The sequence below is a fragment of the Ochotona curzoniae genome, unplaced genomic scaffold (genome assembly GCF_017591425.1).
Source record: "Ochotona curzoniae isolate NIBS_2020 unplaced genomic scaffold, NIBS_Ocur_1.0 contig_2688, whole genome shotgun sequence".
NCBI lineage: Eukaryota > Metazoa > Chordata > Mammalia > Lagomorpha > Ochotonidae > Ochotona > Ochotona curzoniae.
Window position 1 is genome coordinate 28,133,662 of NW_024465553.1, and position 17,254 is coordinate 28,150,915.

The following is a 17,254-nucleotide window of genomic DNA, read 5'->3' on the forward strand; positions in this document are numbered from 1 at the left end:
TGGAGCGGCCCAACCCTGGCCATGGTGGGTCCTTTGGTGGAATGAACCAGTTGATTGAAGATCTGTTTCTCTATCTCCTTTTCCCTTTATATGAATTCTGATTTTCAGTGAAAAATAAATAAATCTTTCACAAAACAAGGCTGAGGCTCAGAGAGGCTATGCACTTTGTTCAAAGGTCCCTATGTGGCAGGTGAGGGATTTGATGATCTGGGCAGAAGTTAGTTTAGTGGTCCCAGTTTACCCATCACCATCACTGGTGTCATGGTCACCATGACTCCGGTGCCGTGTCAGGCTGTGGTGCAGAAAGTACATCTTGGAAGCTCCCCAGGACACAGGCTAACACGCAGAAGGCTCAGCCTGACAACGCATTCCCAAGGCTGGTCGCTAACTGATTTCATTTGTGTGTCAATACGTCCTGTGTAAGATGTGTAAGATTGAGCTGGCTCCCCACTTAACCAAGAAAACAAACAAAGCAAGGTAGAAACTAAGTTGAGGAAACAGTAGGCAGGGCTGGTGCTGTGCCCTGCGGCAAACACGATCGTGTAGTGTGGGATCATTGTGCCGGGCATCCTGTCAACTGGAGGCCAAAAAGGTGGCAGGAACAACTCGGCCAATCTGGGCCTCCTCCCTGCCACAGCTCCCCAGTGCAGGTAAAAGAGGCAGCAAAGCCACAACACAGAAACACCGTGAGTATTGATTCTTGCCATTGAGCTTTAAGCAAGCAAGGCAGAGAGCTGTGATTTCAGCGGGTTGACTAGAATTTCACTAAGAGGTGCAGCCACAGCTCAAAACACATCTGAAACTTTTCCCAAGGAATTAACGTCTAGGACAGCAACGCAAGAACGTGATGTGGGCCTCATCGCTTTGCGTTTACCGGCTCAGCTCCTGTTGATGTTGGGTTATTTCTCTAAATGCATTGAGTTGCTAAGGATTACTGAAGAGATTTCCAAGAAGGGCCAGGAGCAGCAAAGGCAGATACGGGAGAACTGCAAGTGAGGCTGTGTGGCTCAATGCCCTGAGCCTGGCTTACTCACACACGTGTGCTGGCTTGCCATGTGCCCACTGTCCCCACTGTCAAAGCCGACAGGGGTCAAACCTTGACACCAGGGGTAGGATTGTGGGTCCAATTGAGACTATGGGCTCAGAATGCTCTGGAACTCAGTGGGTGGCTTCAAACACCCACTGTCATGTGCTCCTGGGGCAGGAGTGCTGCCTGGGCTCCTGGGGTGTATTGCTGGTTCTTTGGGGGTCTCTGTGTGGGTGCAATTGTTTTATGCTGTTGGCTGTCAGACAGGCAGTGTGTCCCCAGCAGACTCATGTCACAAGGCAGCTGCAGAAGTTCCCGCAGTCAGACAGGGCATCCTCCCAGGCAAAGGTGGGGAAGAAAAGGGCTGTGCGGGCCAGTGCCCGAGGGAGCAGCCATTGCCAAGCCGCGGGGCCGTATTCTCGCAGCATGGCTGCCTGGTGGCCATCTGTGCCACGCGCAGTTGTACTGCTGTGTTCAGCTGCAGGGTTTCCATGTGGGATCTGTCATTGGCTCACAGTGAGCCCAGGGGTCTCACAGGAGAGGGGCACAGCCTCCCTGACTGAACTCACCCTCTGACGATAAAGCTACGGCGAGCGTGTGAGCTGCAGGGACAAGGACGCCAGGGGTTCTGCGTGGCCTGGTCGGCCGTGCTTGTCACCATCCCTGGAGGTTATGAGGCCTCTGGCTTTGGGCTTAAGTAAGGACTTTTAAATCAGGGAATTCCTCATGGCAGAAAATGTGGACAAGAAAGAATGAAATGGAAGTTACACAGGGTCCCCCCGCAAAATAACACCGCACTGCGGGTCTTCAGTAGTTGCCCACTCAGCTCACATGGGCTGGGGCATCCTCTCACGGGATCACACACCGTGTCATGAGCCTCACCACTGGACAGTGCCTGAGGCCTGCCAGGCTTCCCAGCACGTCCCAGGGGCGAGCATGCCCTTACTGCTTCTGCGTTATTGCAGGCAGTCGTTCTGCACTCTGGGTGGCCCTTTCTGTTGACATTTGTGATGATGTCATTGATCAGAGACATGACTGTGACCAGCACAAGGCTTCTGGCATATCTTGTCAAACTCTGAGAGCCCCCAAGGTTAGGACTCAACCTCTGACCTGCCTGTGTGCAGTAGCTCCTCCCCGTGCCTGCCCGGAGCCTCCATCCAAGTGGGAGAGTGCATTATGGAATCTTCTTGGGTTGTGCTGCCCAGCACACAGCCTCATGACTGGGCATGAGTCTCCGGGGAGGCACCTGCGGTGGGGCTGGGTATGTTGGTTGCTTGGTGTGTTTAGAAGTTGTGTGTGCAGCAAGGATCTGAGCCCTTTCAGAGGGCATGAGCTGAGCTTGGCACCAGAGCAGAGTGCAGAGTTCAGAAACTAAGAGCATACCACAGTGGTGTTCTGCATGGGGATGCCCATGGGGGCTGCCCTCAGAGGAGACCCTCCACAGTTACCAAGCCTGGAGGCTGGAGGAGATGGAGCCAGCAGTTAGGAGCAGGTCAGTGGGAGAGCATGCAATAGTGCAGGGCCCTGAGCTGCAGATCAACCACAGCAGGAGGTGAAGGGCCACATCTTGACACAGACCTGCGTGTCCACGCCTGGCAGCGCTTGCATTAAATGTGGGTCATGAGCGCGACTTGAATCCTACTTTGTCTGCCCGAGGATGCTGACACTGTGGCATTGATGGCTGTCCCAGCTGGCTGCTGCCAGGCTGATGATGGCCGTTGCTGTCAGGGGACCCCTGTGTGGGTCAATCAAGACTCCAGGCATCTGGAGCTCAAGGGAGAGCTTCAGCTGCCTCCTTCCCCAAGCCCTGCAGAAGAGTAATCGCGGAAGACACGGCTTCAATTCACACCTACTACAACAGGTCCCAATAAGAGGTACTTAGGTAATGAGCTGATTAAATCTGTAATGAAAGTGTCTGAAGCGGGGTCCCTTAGGAGAAAAGCCGCCGCTAGCATCTGCTTAAGGGACGCCTCTCATTTCCCTTGGGTTGGAAAGGAGGCTCCCAGCCAGGAATTCCTTTTGATTACGCAAAAATGTTAAGCCTCAGATAGCAGGGGGCAGAACTCAACACAAGCCAGCGGAAGCGAACACTCTGCAGCGAGCCTGCCGCGGTTGAGGTCTCCTGCCACGATGGACTGCAGCTGCCTTGATGCTACTGGACACTTCCAGGAACGGCCGGAGACAGCCCCGCCCTGGCTGTACAACCCGCTCAAGCAGATCTGGAAGCCCTGTGCCGCCAGCAGTGTTCTCATCCGTCCTGGGGAGGGGGAAATCACCAGTCAGCGGGGGGCTCGGTCACTCTCAGGCCAAGGGCAGCCTGCAACTGGTCGTCACCCCCTGCCATGGCTGCCTGCTGCTCAGTGGGCCTGCCTGCCCAGCGGGGGGTTCTGCTCTGCTCTAGGAGGAAGGAGCACCCTCACTGTCTCCCTGGCACCTTCCACATGCCGCAACGAAGTGCTTAGCCCCCATTGGCTCGTTTCATCATTTTTCTTAAACTCAGCCAATGCCTATTTTTAAAATTTTCTATTTGAGATCATTACACAGCCACATTGGTTTTTTTTTTTTCTTTAATTCTATGTGTTTTTATTGCAAAGTCAGATATACAGAGAGGACAAGAGACAGAGAGGAAGATCTTCTGTCTGATGGTTCACTCCCAAAGCAGCTGCAACGGCTGGAGCTGAGCCAATCTGAGGCCAGGAGCCAGGTTCCTCCTCCGGGTCTCCTACGTGGGTGCAGGGTCCCAAGGCTTGTGCAGGAACTGGGCTAGGGACAGACTTCTTGTGGTTTACCACAAATAGGCGGCAGTTCGCATTGGTGTGTGCAAGGGTCAGGTCTGTGGCAGGCTGGGCTTGGCTCGGCTGCAACATCCAAAGGCCTGCATGGGACATGGAGTTGAGGATGGAACTGACCAGGCAATTAAAATCACCAGTACAGTACCACCTTATACTGGCTGCCACATGCAAGAGTCAGGTCTGGGGTTAACCTAGGTGATGTTTCTAGGGGGACACCCCAACCAGACCACTGAACACAAAATCATAGGATTTGTGTTCTGACCCTGGACTGCATGCATTGGAACTGGGCCTCCTCGGGTGCTGGTGCTTATGCAGTGGACAGCATGCCACCTGCATCAGGGGGACATGGCGGCCATCTGATTTGGGCCTACAGAGACATCAAATGCCATGTAAGAAGATGGGGGAACAAAATAGGTTGGTCAACTCTCCTGGCCAAGCTTTGGCAGCCACGTCTGGGTGAGCAGATGCACTTGGGTGGACTCTGCCAGCCATTGGACCTTGGAAGGGTTTGCTCAACCTTGGAGCAATGAAATCAACAGCATCTCAGAATTATCCAGACCACTCAAGCAATACCCTCAGCACATTCTTCTCCACGCTGGGATTTCCAAGATGATATCAGCTGAGCATGCCCATCCCTGGGCACTGATGTAATTTGACAGCTGGGAGGGGCTCCCCCTGCCCCGCTCCACATACGGGAGGAGAGGGAAGAAAAAGAAAATTAAAGCCTTTCCCCATCCACTTTTCCCCATACCTCGACCTTCCCCACCCTATCTGATGGTCCTCATGGGGGATTAGATTCTTGCCAATTATGTAAGCATCAAAAATAAAACATTTAAGAAAATAATAATTACGTTTAAAAAGGAATAAATTAGTAGACATCCTCCATAATCTTCTCCAAGTGTTTCCCAATGACAATACCATATAAAATGGCCCATCGTGTAAATCACAGGAAATTGACATTGCAGCAACCGACAGGTGTTATTCAAATGTCATGCTCTCATGCACATGTGTGTGTGCATGGGAGAGCTTTTAGCGCTGGGTGATCTTTCCACACAGGTGGATTCCTGCAGCCATCTCCAGCATCAGATCACTGAAGAACCTCTGACACCTGCAATCAACCCTCCCTCCCTCCTTACCCGGTCCCCGTTCACCCCTCCCCTGGCTGCCATCACTGTACTTCTGCTTTCAAGAATGTTATGTAAAGGAAGTGGCGCCCAAAGCAGGCCTGGGGAGCAGCACCCTGGCAACTGTGACAGAAATGGCTGGACACCTGAGTACTTCTTACTTCTCTAGGGTCTGGGCCAACTCTGCATGTTTGGATAAACTCGCTTTTTATGCATGTCCGCTCCTTTTAAAAAGGCTACAAGTGTAGCATTTTCAGGTCACAGGTGGCATTTGAGCCCTGTGCCATCTCCCACCACGGTAGAGACCAACTGAGTCAGGGCTAAGCCATGAGGCCACGCCACAGCTCTTTGTACCTGGTCTGTTGAACAGTAAAGAATGGCATCTTATCGCCTTGAAAATACCAGTTTGAGTGAATTGTGCAGAAATATACATGAGGGCTCTTTAAAAGCTTCTGAAATCGTGTATTATGAAAATATTACCTATGAATTTCAAAAATTTTTCTGCCAAAATAAGCTTGTCTATTAATCCCATTTTTAAAAATTTTTGTTCATTTCATTGGAAAGGCATATTTCCAGAGAGAAGGAGAGACAGAGAGAGGAATCTTATAACTGCAGTTCACTCCCCAAAGTAGCCTCAACAGCCAGCAGCTGAGCTGATCCGAGTCAGGAACCAGGAATCTCTTCCAGGTCTCTAACACAGGTGCAGGGTCCCAAGGACTTGTGGCATCTTCCATTGCTCTCCCAGGATACAAGCAGGAACTGGATGGGAAATGGAGCAGCCAGGATACAGACAGACACTCAGATGTTGATGCTGGGCTTGGAGATGGAGGATTAGCCCGTTGAGCCATTGTGCCAGCCCCTCCTCCAACTACTGAGCTGCGCTTGTCCATATTTGCCTTGCGCACAACCTCACTGACTAATGGTAGTCATGGGATTGCTCATCAGAAAGGACGAAGGGTGGATTCCTGGGGTAGAGGCCTGTCTGTTGGTGGGAACAGATTGTTGGTGCCCTGTGCGTGAGGAGCTGAGAGTGCAGGGTCCAGATAGCTGGTTTGGGGCATGAGACCCCCCAAGGAGGTCCCTGAACCTCCATGAGCCTCTCTCTGCTCACCTGCACAGTTGTCGTGAGCAAAGTCCTTATGCACAGGGGAAGTTTACAGATTCCAATGAAATGGTCAATTAAATTGCCTCAAGAACCAATAGCTACTCTTGTCTGGGAGTGGCAAAGAAAGGGTGTTGTGCACCCAACCCTCCCCTTCCACAAGCCTGAGAAATATTCTTACTACAAAGCTTGAAGCTGTAAAAAGAGACACAGTTGCTCGTTTCCGTTCCTTCTGTCCTGAAAGTTCCTTGTTAGTAGGGATGCCCAAGGAGCCAGCGAATTAGCAAAACAAGATGTGCAGTTGCAGCCGCAGCTGTGCGTCAGCACAAAGAGGCTCCAGCTCCAGGTAAAGACGGACCCCGCAGCACGTCAGCCCAGCTAGCAGCTCCCCATGTGTTTTCCCACCTGCCCTGCTGTCTCAGAAATAACACTGGATTCTGGCGTCTCGGGCTCAGTCTTCCCAGACTGCCTGCACGAAACAAAGCCTTAGAGAACCATGGAGCTGCACAACACGCCTCAGCCTTACTGGTGCTATGACTTGCTGAGGTCATTTGGGAAAGGGCACACGGGCGGAAGTGCCCTGGCCTCTTAACGGCAGTGGCACTTCTAGTTGCACCATGGGCACCCAGGGAGACCTCCACTCCAGACCCACTGAGTCACAACCTCAGACAGGGACCCAGCCCAGAGCAGTTGAAAGCATCTTGGTGGATTTCAACGTATGGCCAAAGTGGAGGATCAGGACAGTGAAGAGATGGGTACTGGGGTCCCGGGTGGTCCCTGGCTTCCTCCAATAGCTCCAATGCCATTCTTAGCAATACACCCAGGCCAGGAGGACTTCAACAAACCAGAGAGCACCAAGCCTGAAGCTTCTAGTCTCCACTGACTTGTCTATCTTCCTAGCCATGGTCTCACAGCAGCTTCGGGAAGACCAAACCAGCACAGGCCCCAGAAGGCCTCAGATTGCCCCATTGATGGTCAAAACACGTCTGTGAAGTAGGTTTGCCTTGCCTTACCACGCATGTCTGCTGTTCTAGTCAGGGTGAGCAGGTTCCCCCAGCCTGGCTATGAGGACAAGGCTACCCAATCCTGCAGCTCCAGGGGGGCCCTGTTCTTTTGCCCAAGGAGTTGTTGACCTAGGGCACTGTTTCAAAGGGCACAGAGGGACAGCTGAGACCTACTGAGAATGTAAAGGCATCTTAGAAAAAGGTGTCCCTGCACACAGGAGGACAAAGGGGGCAGCAGGGTCAATGCCAGGAAGCCAAGTCTCTCTGGGCTGCGGATTGGTTGTGGGCGGAGGACTAGTCCTGTTCCAATATTTGTTTGGTCGATTTGAAAGGCAGCGTAAAAGAGAGGGAGAGACAAAGAGAATCCGCATCTGCTGGTTCACTCCTCAAATGGCTTCCACGGTCAGGGCAGGAACCCAAAACTATAGCCAGGTCTCCCGCATGTGTGACAGGGACCCAGATATTTAGGCTAGCTTCTGATGCTTTCCCAGGCAAGTCAGCAAAGAGGTGTGATTGGGAGTGGAGTATCCGGGACTTGAACCGACACCCTTGGGAGAGGACATTGCTGCCGGTATGCTATGTGCACCAAGGTGTCAATCCTAGGACTTCTTGAAGTTGGCCTGTCTGGTTTCAAATGTCAGCTGTTTCCCCTCTTCCACCACCTTAGGAGAGCTAGCTAACTGTTCTCTGCCTATCTCCCCATCTGTGAAATAGGCTGATCACAGTTTCTGCTTCATGAGGCTGATGTGAGGATGAAAATGAGACATGAGTGAAGCCCTCACATGCACCGAGCATGGAGGAGGGGGTGTTTATTGGACGCTTAACACACACATTGGCCCAAGTGCTTGCAACCACCTGGCGTGAAACCTCACCCTGCTTTCATGTGGGCAGAACTGCTCCCAGGTCCTGCTCATCAGTGCCTTGCTCCCCCAGCCAGGGTTGCTGGTGCTGAGCAATGAGCCCTACGTGGCACAGAGCAAGGCGGTCCGTGCACGGGCTTTGCTCTCTGTCTGGCTGAGCAGGGACCGTGGGTGATTAGGGGGAGTGATTCAGAAGGGGGAGTGGCATGTGTGAGTTGAGCACAAGATGGCACCTGAGGGGTCACTGTATCATTTCTGTAGTCAGATCCCTGTCTGGAAGATGCACTGGGCACGTTCTGGGTATCCTTTCTAGACACTGATGGGCACAGCCTGTTTCCCCTGACGTAGGGGCGTGGGCGAGTGCCTGCCTTGATGGCCCTAGGCACAGCTTCCTGGTCTACATGTGGACCATGACCAGATGGTCGAGGGAAATGGATGTGTTGACTAGCCAGTCACGGTGTCTTTGGTGAGTTGGGGGGGCTGCAATAGAAGCCCTCCTGCCCTCCCCTTCCGTAACCTTCAAAACCCTGGAATCTGTGTTGAATAAATGGACATTCCTCACCAGCTTGTCTCTAGTGGTTCTTACGACTGAAGAAAACTGTTGCCTCAATTCAGTGACCTCGGGGCCTGCTGGCAGGATTAAACCCCAAGACAGGGGTATAAGTTTAGTGGTTGTAGAGTTGGACAGGCAAATCTGAGTCTCGGGCAGGGAGCCCCTTGAACTGTGTGGCCCAGGAGGCAGTTCCCTTAGCCTCTTCTAATCATGGGGGCTTCTCCAGTAAGAACAAAATCCAAGGGTCCCCCACATGGCCTTGTTGGGGATGGAAATGGAGTGAGGTAGGGTGTGCCTTCCTCAATGCTGGTCCTCCTTCCCAGCTCCATGCTGTTTAATCAGTCAGTTTTCATGGGGTCATGCAGCCCCTGATGGGTTGGCTGCCAGCAGAGGCCAGTTCATCTGGTACAGCTTTCCGGAGTAGGATGGATTTTACGGACTCCATATGACACTCCAGAGGACAGGAGTGTGCCTACAGGCAGGACACCTCAACAGCCAGAGACGGGGGCAGGAGTAAGTGCAGAAAAGGAAGGGGATCCATCTGTAAGAGATTCTTCTGTCCTTCCAGGCCAATGAGCCTCTGGCGGAGACTTCAGGGCTAACCCCTCACCTTCGTCTAGATTCCCACTGCCCAGCGGGCAGATGTCTGGATATGGCATCTGTCTTCACTGATGGCCACAATCCACCATCCCGGCACAGGCATCTTCCGTTGCCACGTGGGAACAGCAGGTTGCAAGCATGTGAGCCTGCATGCTGGCTGTGGGTAAGTGGGCGATGGGCCACAGCTCTGTGCTCCTGCTCCGGGGCAGGCCTTTCTGTTCAGCATCCACAGCCTCAGCTCCCACCCCACTGCCGTCCGTATGCAGACACAAGACCTCTCCACATTCAGTTTTATTTAAAGACTCAGAAACACAGGCATTGGAGTTTGTCATCACTGTCAACTCTTCTAAAACCACACACTGACATTTGTGTATAACAGAAACATTGGGTGTGTGTGTGTGTGTGTGTGTGAACTGTGCAAAGTACAAAGGGTTTCTCAGTCTGTGGGGCTGGGTTAGGAGTGCCAGCCTCACGTTGCATCTGTGCCTATTGCCCACCATCCTCTCTGCCACCTCCTCTCTCTGCAGGCCTGGCTGTCCTGCCTCCTGGGCCCAAGAAGACCCAGGTTACATCTATGGATTCTGTGCCCCGCTCAGAGCAAATTCCCTTGCCCGTCAAATGCCCTGTTGGCTCAGTCGTGTGCACTGTGAAACCAGAATATGGCATGAGGGTTCCGAGAGGGTACGACTGTCCTCTGGGAAGCCCCAAGCTGAGTGCCATTCGTGGCTCAAGAGAAAGGGCTGATGCTCTTCCTGCTCTGCCCCAAAGGTTGAAGGCCTTGAACTTACTCCAAAAACTCTCGTCAATGCCTGGCCACCTGTTCATTTTCCTGCTGTTGGCTGCATGGTTCCTGTCGTAGAGCAGGTAGTGGTAGTGACTGGGCCCCTGGTTGTACTTTCCCTTCCCGAGGTGGCACCCATGCCCACCCCGGACCTTGTCTTGGGAAAGTACCTTACCGTTGGTGCCACCTCTCCCACGAGGCAGGGGCGCTGGGCCACATGGACCACAGCCGCCCCCAGGACAGGGCTGTGAACATAGGGCTGTACGGAGCACCATGTGCGCTGCCCTGCTGCTTGGCCTCATTCGACACACAAAGACTTTCTCTGATTGGAGACCTGAGTTAGCTCTGGTTTTACTGGGTAGCACGTGCTGCACTCAGGGACTTGATCTAGGCACCTCGGGTGACAACAGGAATTCAAAACTGCATGGGCGTTCCATGCTTGGCGGGCAACGCATTTGTTAATGATGGTGACATCTTCCAGCTGTCACTGCTCTGGTGCACAGGGCATCGCCATTGAAGCGAGGGGGCTTCGTCTTCGCTCAGTACAGAGGTCTCAACCTGATCGCATCTGTTATCCTCTGGAGAAAGACAAGGCATGGGAGCCCCCAGCGTGGCACCAGGCAGTGAGTCAAGGACCCAGCCACGGCCCCAGAATGCAGGGTTGGGAATCAGGAGCTTGCCCCAGAGGCCTCACGTGGGCCAAGAGCCTGTGCTGTTCCTGCAATTTTTGCATCCCTGAAAACTAGCAACATCTGACTTTGTCAAAGGCTAATTTGTTCAGCCTAATTTAAGCCCGAGGGGCTTTTGTGGAGAGAGGGGCTGTGACTTGGAGATGACCAGAATGTACTCATAGCCTCGAAGCGTCAGGAGCAAACCTGCCTGGCTGGTGTAGGGAGCCAGCATCCCAAGGTGCACAAATCCACCTGCCGCAGGTCAAGGCAGCTGCTCCCTGCCCCTCCTGCTGCTTGGCCCTGGGTCCTACAACTCGGCAGTGCCACTTCCAGATCCAGGTTCCCCAGAAGATGACACCTGTGCCACTGTTGTAAAAAAGAAGGGCAACTTTGTAAGGTAGGGATCTGAAATGAGGCAAAAAAAAAAAAAAAAAAGAAAAAAAAGAAAAAAGCTGGCACATTTCTCTTGGAAGCCGCGTACAAGAGGGCCCTGCCTCCCCAGGCTGGGTCGACCCGTGGGATCTTTTTCCTGCCACACAGCAGGGCAATGAAAGCTGCCCAGCCTTGACCTGTTTCCAGTTCTTGAATAACAACCACCACTGTCTAGACGGAGTCCAGGGTTTTGGTGAGGGCTTCAAGGAATGGGCTGGTTCCAGGTCTCAGCCACCCACACAGGCTGGCTTCTGCCTGCAGAGTGCCCGCCAGCGCCAGCACGCCGAGGACATGGCTTCCCAGTGGGTTCTGGGATTCATATGGTAGATGTGAAAGGCCTGGGCCTTTGATGTTGCTGCAGACATGTTTCTTTCAAGCTCAACCAAGTCGTTATTCGTTTTACAAAAAAAGGCAGCACCAGATGTATGAAAATAGGCAATGTCTGACCTATTAGAAATATAGAAAGTCTAACAGCTTTAGGCTAAAAAGATGCTGTAAGAAACAACGCAAGGGACAGCGGTGGCAAAACAAAAGTGTTGCTCATAATCCTGGCACGAGACAAAGCCGCACAGCGAATGTGCTCTGGCCACCCACAGATGCCTCCCCTTCCAGGGACCCTTGTGCACAGCCTGCCAAGCGACCGTGTGGCAGGTGACTGAGGTATATAGAGACCAAAAGGGATGCCGAGGCCCAGGTCAGCCTGGGGAGATGGCCCCAAAGGCTCCGGGAGCCAGCTTACCTTGCGAGTCTGTGCCCCCTTGTGAATCCACATCTGCCAGTCCTGCTGGGGCACCTGCCCCTGTACTTCTCTTGTAGCCCACATGGAGAAGCGGGCATTTGTGTGACAACCCAGAATGCCCCCTCAGTGCTGGGTGTGGGAGAAGGCATGGCCCCCATGCCCCAACCCAACCCAACCCAACCCAATCCCAGTCCGGGGTGCTACCTGTCAGGTACCTTCAATGGCACCTGGGGCTCTCTGACCAAGGCAGCGGCCCCCCCTCCCCATGCTGTGGCCTCCTCCTGAGAGGCCTCCTCTTGGGGTGGTGGGATGCAGAGGTTCAACGGCTCAGAAACTCTCCACGAAGCTTCCAGGGAAGAGGCCGGTGCGGCCATTGCGCTGCAGGGTCCCCTTGTACCAGCCGTCCTCTCGCTTCTTGTGCACAAAGACTACGTCCCCCTCCTTCAGCTCGATCTCTGCTTCGCTCTGTGGTGGGTACGAGACCACGACGCGGTATCTGGTGAAGGGGGAGGAAGCAGACGGGGTGGGGGGAGCGTGAGCTTGGCCTGCAAGGCCCCCTGTCCTCCCTTTCTGCCAGTGTAACAGCTTCATTTTTTAATTTAAGAGCATTACAAAGCCATTGTCCACAGTGTGGACTTTGACGTAGATCCTGTCCCCAACCCCCGCATCCCAGCCATGGCCACTGCAGTCCCTTAGCTCCAGGGCTTGGGTGACAAGCAGACCTGTCACCTGTGCTACCAACTCTCAGGTGTCTGGGCCCTACCTGGCATGTGAAAGGTATTTGAATGCTGTTCAGAAAAAGTCCTTCTTTTTAAAATGTGCTCCAACAATCCTAAGAAACCAGAAGAGCCCTTTTCTGGCTGCAGCCTCTGCCCCTGGGCCCTGGCGGGGTGGCACAGGCTGGAGGGCCCCTCTGAGCTAAGGCAGCTGCTCTCAGGACAGAGGCCAGGGGTGACCTTCTGCAGCAGCTGGCCTGGGGCATGGAACTTCAGGGTGACCCTAGGCCCAACAGCACTCATGGTGCACCAACACACACACACACAGCTCCAAGACCCTCCCTGGGAGGATGCTACCAAGCAAACCTCGGGGTTGCTCAAAGAGTTCTCCATACCTCCCCGCCCCCAGCAACATGGGGCCCTTCTGCCCAGGCCCACAGGCATCGGCCAGCAAGCCCAGGTGCATGCGGTGAGGACCCAGTTCCAATCTTTGGCAGTTCTGCGCCTTCAAAGGGACTGCTCCCTGGTGCCGAAACAGCAGCTTGATTCAGCTCACGCCAGGCGCATCTCATCAATGCCACTGGCTCTCCACTCTCTATCCAACCAACCACGAATGCCAAATGCTCATCGAGAATCGTGCCTGGACCGAACGTGCAGACTCCTGGCCCCGTCATCATGCCTAAGCAGTTGGCATGGCATCCGTAGTGTACTGGATGTCCCAAGCAAGCGAGGAGGCTCTGTGCAAATTCCGCAGGTTTTGCTGTAAGGCACTTGAGTGTCCGTGGCTTTGGTGTTCAGATTGTTGGAACCTGTCCCTCATGGGTACTGAGGGACTGTGTACTATCCTGTTATCCTGGGAGACCAGCTATGCTTCTATGTGCTAATGTCTGCATACACATAGTCACCCCAGACTCAGAGGGCGAGGAACAGGCCCACAGAGGCCATGCTCACCCCAGGATGAGGCCATGCTCACCCCAGATCTGCCTCCCGCTCAGTGCCTCTGTTTGTTGTCTCTTCAGCTCTCAGAGCATGGAAGGCCATGGCTCATCTTGCTTCTCACTGTCAGCTGCCCTGATGGCCACTCCTGTGGGCAACAGCAAGGGACAGGAGTCAAGTACCTGATGTGTTGCGTTTGGGTAGACGGAGGGAGTCTGCCCTGTAGGCTGCTTGCAGCATGCCTATAGCACTGAGCCAGCCGTCCTAGGGCCTGCATTTGGGTTCCCTAGGCTGTGGGACCTGCCTGACATGTCAAGCCCAGTGCCCACATCTACAGCCTGGATTCTGTGTCTCCCATAAGCCCTAAGGGAGCATCGAGTCACAGAATTAGATTGGCAACAAAGCTGAAGACACGTGTCCTGAAGACAGCTGCAGAGATTCCAGGAGAGCTGGCACCCATGTGAGTGGGTCCCCAGGACCTGGGAGCCATCATAGGGGCTGCTTCCTGAGAGTCCAAGTCTGCAGTAGGCACCCATGAGGAATCCAGCCCAGTGACTGCCTCCTGCCCTGGCAGTGCCTGGGCACTGGCTGCTGGCCCATCTCTGCCACTTCCCTGCCCCCCCTCCCCCAGCACTGACTCTCTGAGGGGTTCTCCAGGGGATTCAGCACCCAGAGTATCAGAATAGAGGGATTCAGGGCTTTGAGAAACGAGGGCATTATACAACAAAGTGAAAGAGACTCCAAGCCAGCATCTCTTTGAGTACAGCCCACAGACTTCAGGATTTCTATCTGATAGACTCTGGGGGACAGGTCAGGAAAATGAATTCTCTACAAACATCATGCAAACGGGACTTTGACCCTTCCTCAGCCTGGCTTGCCCCGCAGCCTGGAGAGCCCACCCATTTGGCCTGGGACCAATCAAACACAGCTTCTGGCGGCTTCAGATCGGTGCTAGGTTGGCACTGATGTCCAGAGAAACCCGAGGCTTGCCCAGAGGGAGCTCACAGCCCGTGGCACCTGGCCCCAGCCCACTTCAGGAGGGTGAGAGCAGGAAGCAGTGAGAATGGGCTCCTGAAACTGACTTGGTGGCTGTGCAGTGTTTATTATATTCCTGAGAAATCTGGGAAAGACAGGCCCCCATCCGAGTCCCAGCCCGGAGCAGCAGCCAAGTCTAAGAGCCTTGGAATGTCTGCAGGTGTGGGAAGGCTGTATGTATCTGCTCCTGCTGCCGTCTACGGCGAGCCAGATGTTGGCTCCCAGGGGTGTGGAGGCTGGGAGGGTGGAGGGTGCCACTGCCAGGACCACTGTGGGCCCCTCCTTAAGGGAGGACAGATGCTGTTGGGATACAGCCAGCAGACCGTGAAGTTGAGTGACAAGGTCACCAGACACCCCACTCCCACCTGTCTAGCACCGAGGCTCTGTGTGTCCACAGGACCGGCGGCCAGCCTACCTGTGGCTTTCTGCCATCCTCTGCTTCCTCTCCCAGCACCTGCTCTTTCCCTCTCTTCCCCAAAGGAAAGGATGGGGAAGGGCAGGATGAGTCTCAGATGCTGAATGAAAGTTTTGGCTTTTGCCTCAACTGCCAGATGTGAAACAAACAAGCAGCTCTAAAACTGTAATTTGTTAGAAAGACATAATTTGGTGCTTCTGAGCAATTCAGTGATTTAATGCACTCAGATGGATATGGGCTGAATTTACAGGAGACAAGCATTCAGTGTTTCTGTCCAGATCATTCCAAGACTATGAGCTGTTCTTCCTGCTCATGCAAGCAACCGACTCTCAGTCCTAGATACACAGGCTCTGTGAGCAGCTGAGGATGGCCGCCACGCCCAGGTCAGGACTGTGGTGCCGTAAATGAGAGCGGCCCTGCCCCTCCGAGTCAGCCACGTTGTAATACAGACAGCCAAGAGGCTCACACATCCAAGCCGTCAGAATCAGGATGAATTGTGACAGCTGCATATGCAAGTCACTTTGTGCTGAGGCCCGGTCTACACAACAAGGCCCTCCCCGAGGCTCCTTTGTCAGAGTATTTACTTAGTCATGGTCAAGGGCAAATGGGTTCCTGCCTTGGAGGGATGTGGTGTTCTGTTAGGAACTTGGTTATGACCAGAAGACATGTACAGATGCATCTTTGGATGGAGTTACGTTCCGATAAATTCTCTGTAAGTTGAAAACCTCGCACAGTGAGTTAAACTGCCGCCTGCAACGCTGGCATCTTGGGTATGAACGCTGCTTTGAGTCGAGGCTGCTCTGTTTTAGCTCCAGCTAACACGCTGGGGAAGGCAGTGGAAATGCCTGGGATCCCGCCACTCCCAGGGGTCGAGACCTAGATGGAGTCCCAGCTATTGTGGCCATGTGGAGGGGGAGCAGTTGGTACATCCAGCCTGACCTACCTTAAACCTCCCGAGGATACTTAACGCTGCTTACAGCTATGGCCACTTATCCAATGAGAACATTTCATTATAATAATAAACGCAATGTGCCGAATAGGGGAGTGAAAGTGAAAGGCTTGCACTGTAAATTCAAACCACCAAACTAGAACCACCACTCCAAGCCAGGATTGTTAGCTGCCTGACGCACGACCACACACAGTGACACACACACACACACACACACACGCACACCTATTACTTGTGAAATAGCTTTCTTTGGCTAAAATCAAGGTGCCCGATTCTGTCTGCAGGTTCCTGATGGAATCTGCCCCCCTGCCTTTTCTGGTTTGTAGAGCTTTGCTCACCATCCTTCCCCGGAGCCCCTTCCTCTTCCTCAAAGATGCCAAGAGCACTTCAAGTCCTTTGTAGATTGCATCATCCTGACCATCCCTTCTGCCGTAAGGAGCCTCTGGTTCTGTGCCGGGTCCCTGTGCAGACCTCAGGACCACCACCACCCCTCCACCGTCCCCGTGAAGGCCAGCCGAGCAGCAAGCTTAATTCAACCCGCCCCCTTGATCCTGCCTTGCCACGTAAGTTTCATATGTAAAGGCATAGGAAACATGAGGAGCCATGATTCTGGCTACTACAACACATAATGGGATTAAAGCTAACTATTTCTAAATCCCAATTTAGCCTAATGACTTATAGCCCAATGAGACCCAGGGAATGATTAAGCCAGCATTGTGGATAAGCTGCCACCTTTGATGGTGCTGGCGTACTGTATCAGTGCCACTTCAAGTTCTAGCTGCTTCATTCTTATCAATCTCCCTACTGATGGGCATGGGAAAGCAATGGAGGATGGTCCAGGTACTTAGGCCCCTGTCACGTGAGAAACCAGGATGGAATTCCTGGCACGGATCTGATGCTTGAGGCCATTTGGGAGTGAACCCATGGATAGAAGCTCTCCCTCTATCCTGCTCTCTGACCTTCTGATGGGCAAATAAATCAATCTAAAGACAAAAGGATTGCTAGAGATGCACTGGGGGCGGGAGGGATTTGGAGTTTCATAACCATCGTCATCCTACTTGCATTAAGCAAATACACATACACACACACGCATATATATAGTCACTGTACGCTCATACTTCTTGAGGTATCAATCTATCATTTAACCTATGTGGGTCCTGGGACTCAAGAGCTGAAGAAACTTAGGGCAAAATGACTGATGGGTGACACATGCATCCATGTTCGCCTAGCCACTCTGCCACTGCAGGGACATACAGCAACAGCCAGGTGGGCACCCGAGGAGGAGCTGGCCCCAGCTAGGACTGACCATTGCCAGCCCTACTGGTGAGATGAGGCCAGTAGATGGTTTTCATCTGATGACACGTGATGTCTAGTCCGCTGTGCATCTCCCAGGCAGCTTCCAGAAATTTCGCTCTGTGTATTCTTTCAAAAGTCTGTTTAGGTGGCTTAGATTTAAGTGCCTTTGGAAGTTACTGGTAACTGGCCCACCGGCTTGTTCACTACACTGGGGACTTGGTT

General features: G+C 53.3%; 1 protein-coding gene across 2 annotated transcripts in view; it reads right to left on the minus strand.

Annotated features, from left to right (window-relative positions):
* Positions 1-12,012: 12,012 nt before the first annotated feature.
* The window catches only part of SH3RF3 (SH3 domain containing ring finger 3), a 305,519-nt gene continuing 300,277 nt past the window's right edge, over positions 12,013-17,254 (minus strand). For both annotated transcript variants that reach the window (XM_040975664.1, XM_040975663.1), the window contains one exon: positions 12,013-12,181. In XM_040975664.1, coding sequence (XP_040831598.1) covers positions 12,013-12,181 — 169 coding nt within the window. The remainder of the gene's footprint in view (positions 12,182-17,254) is intronic.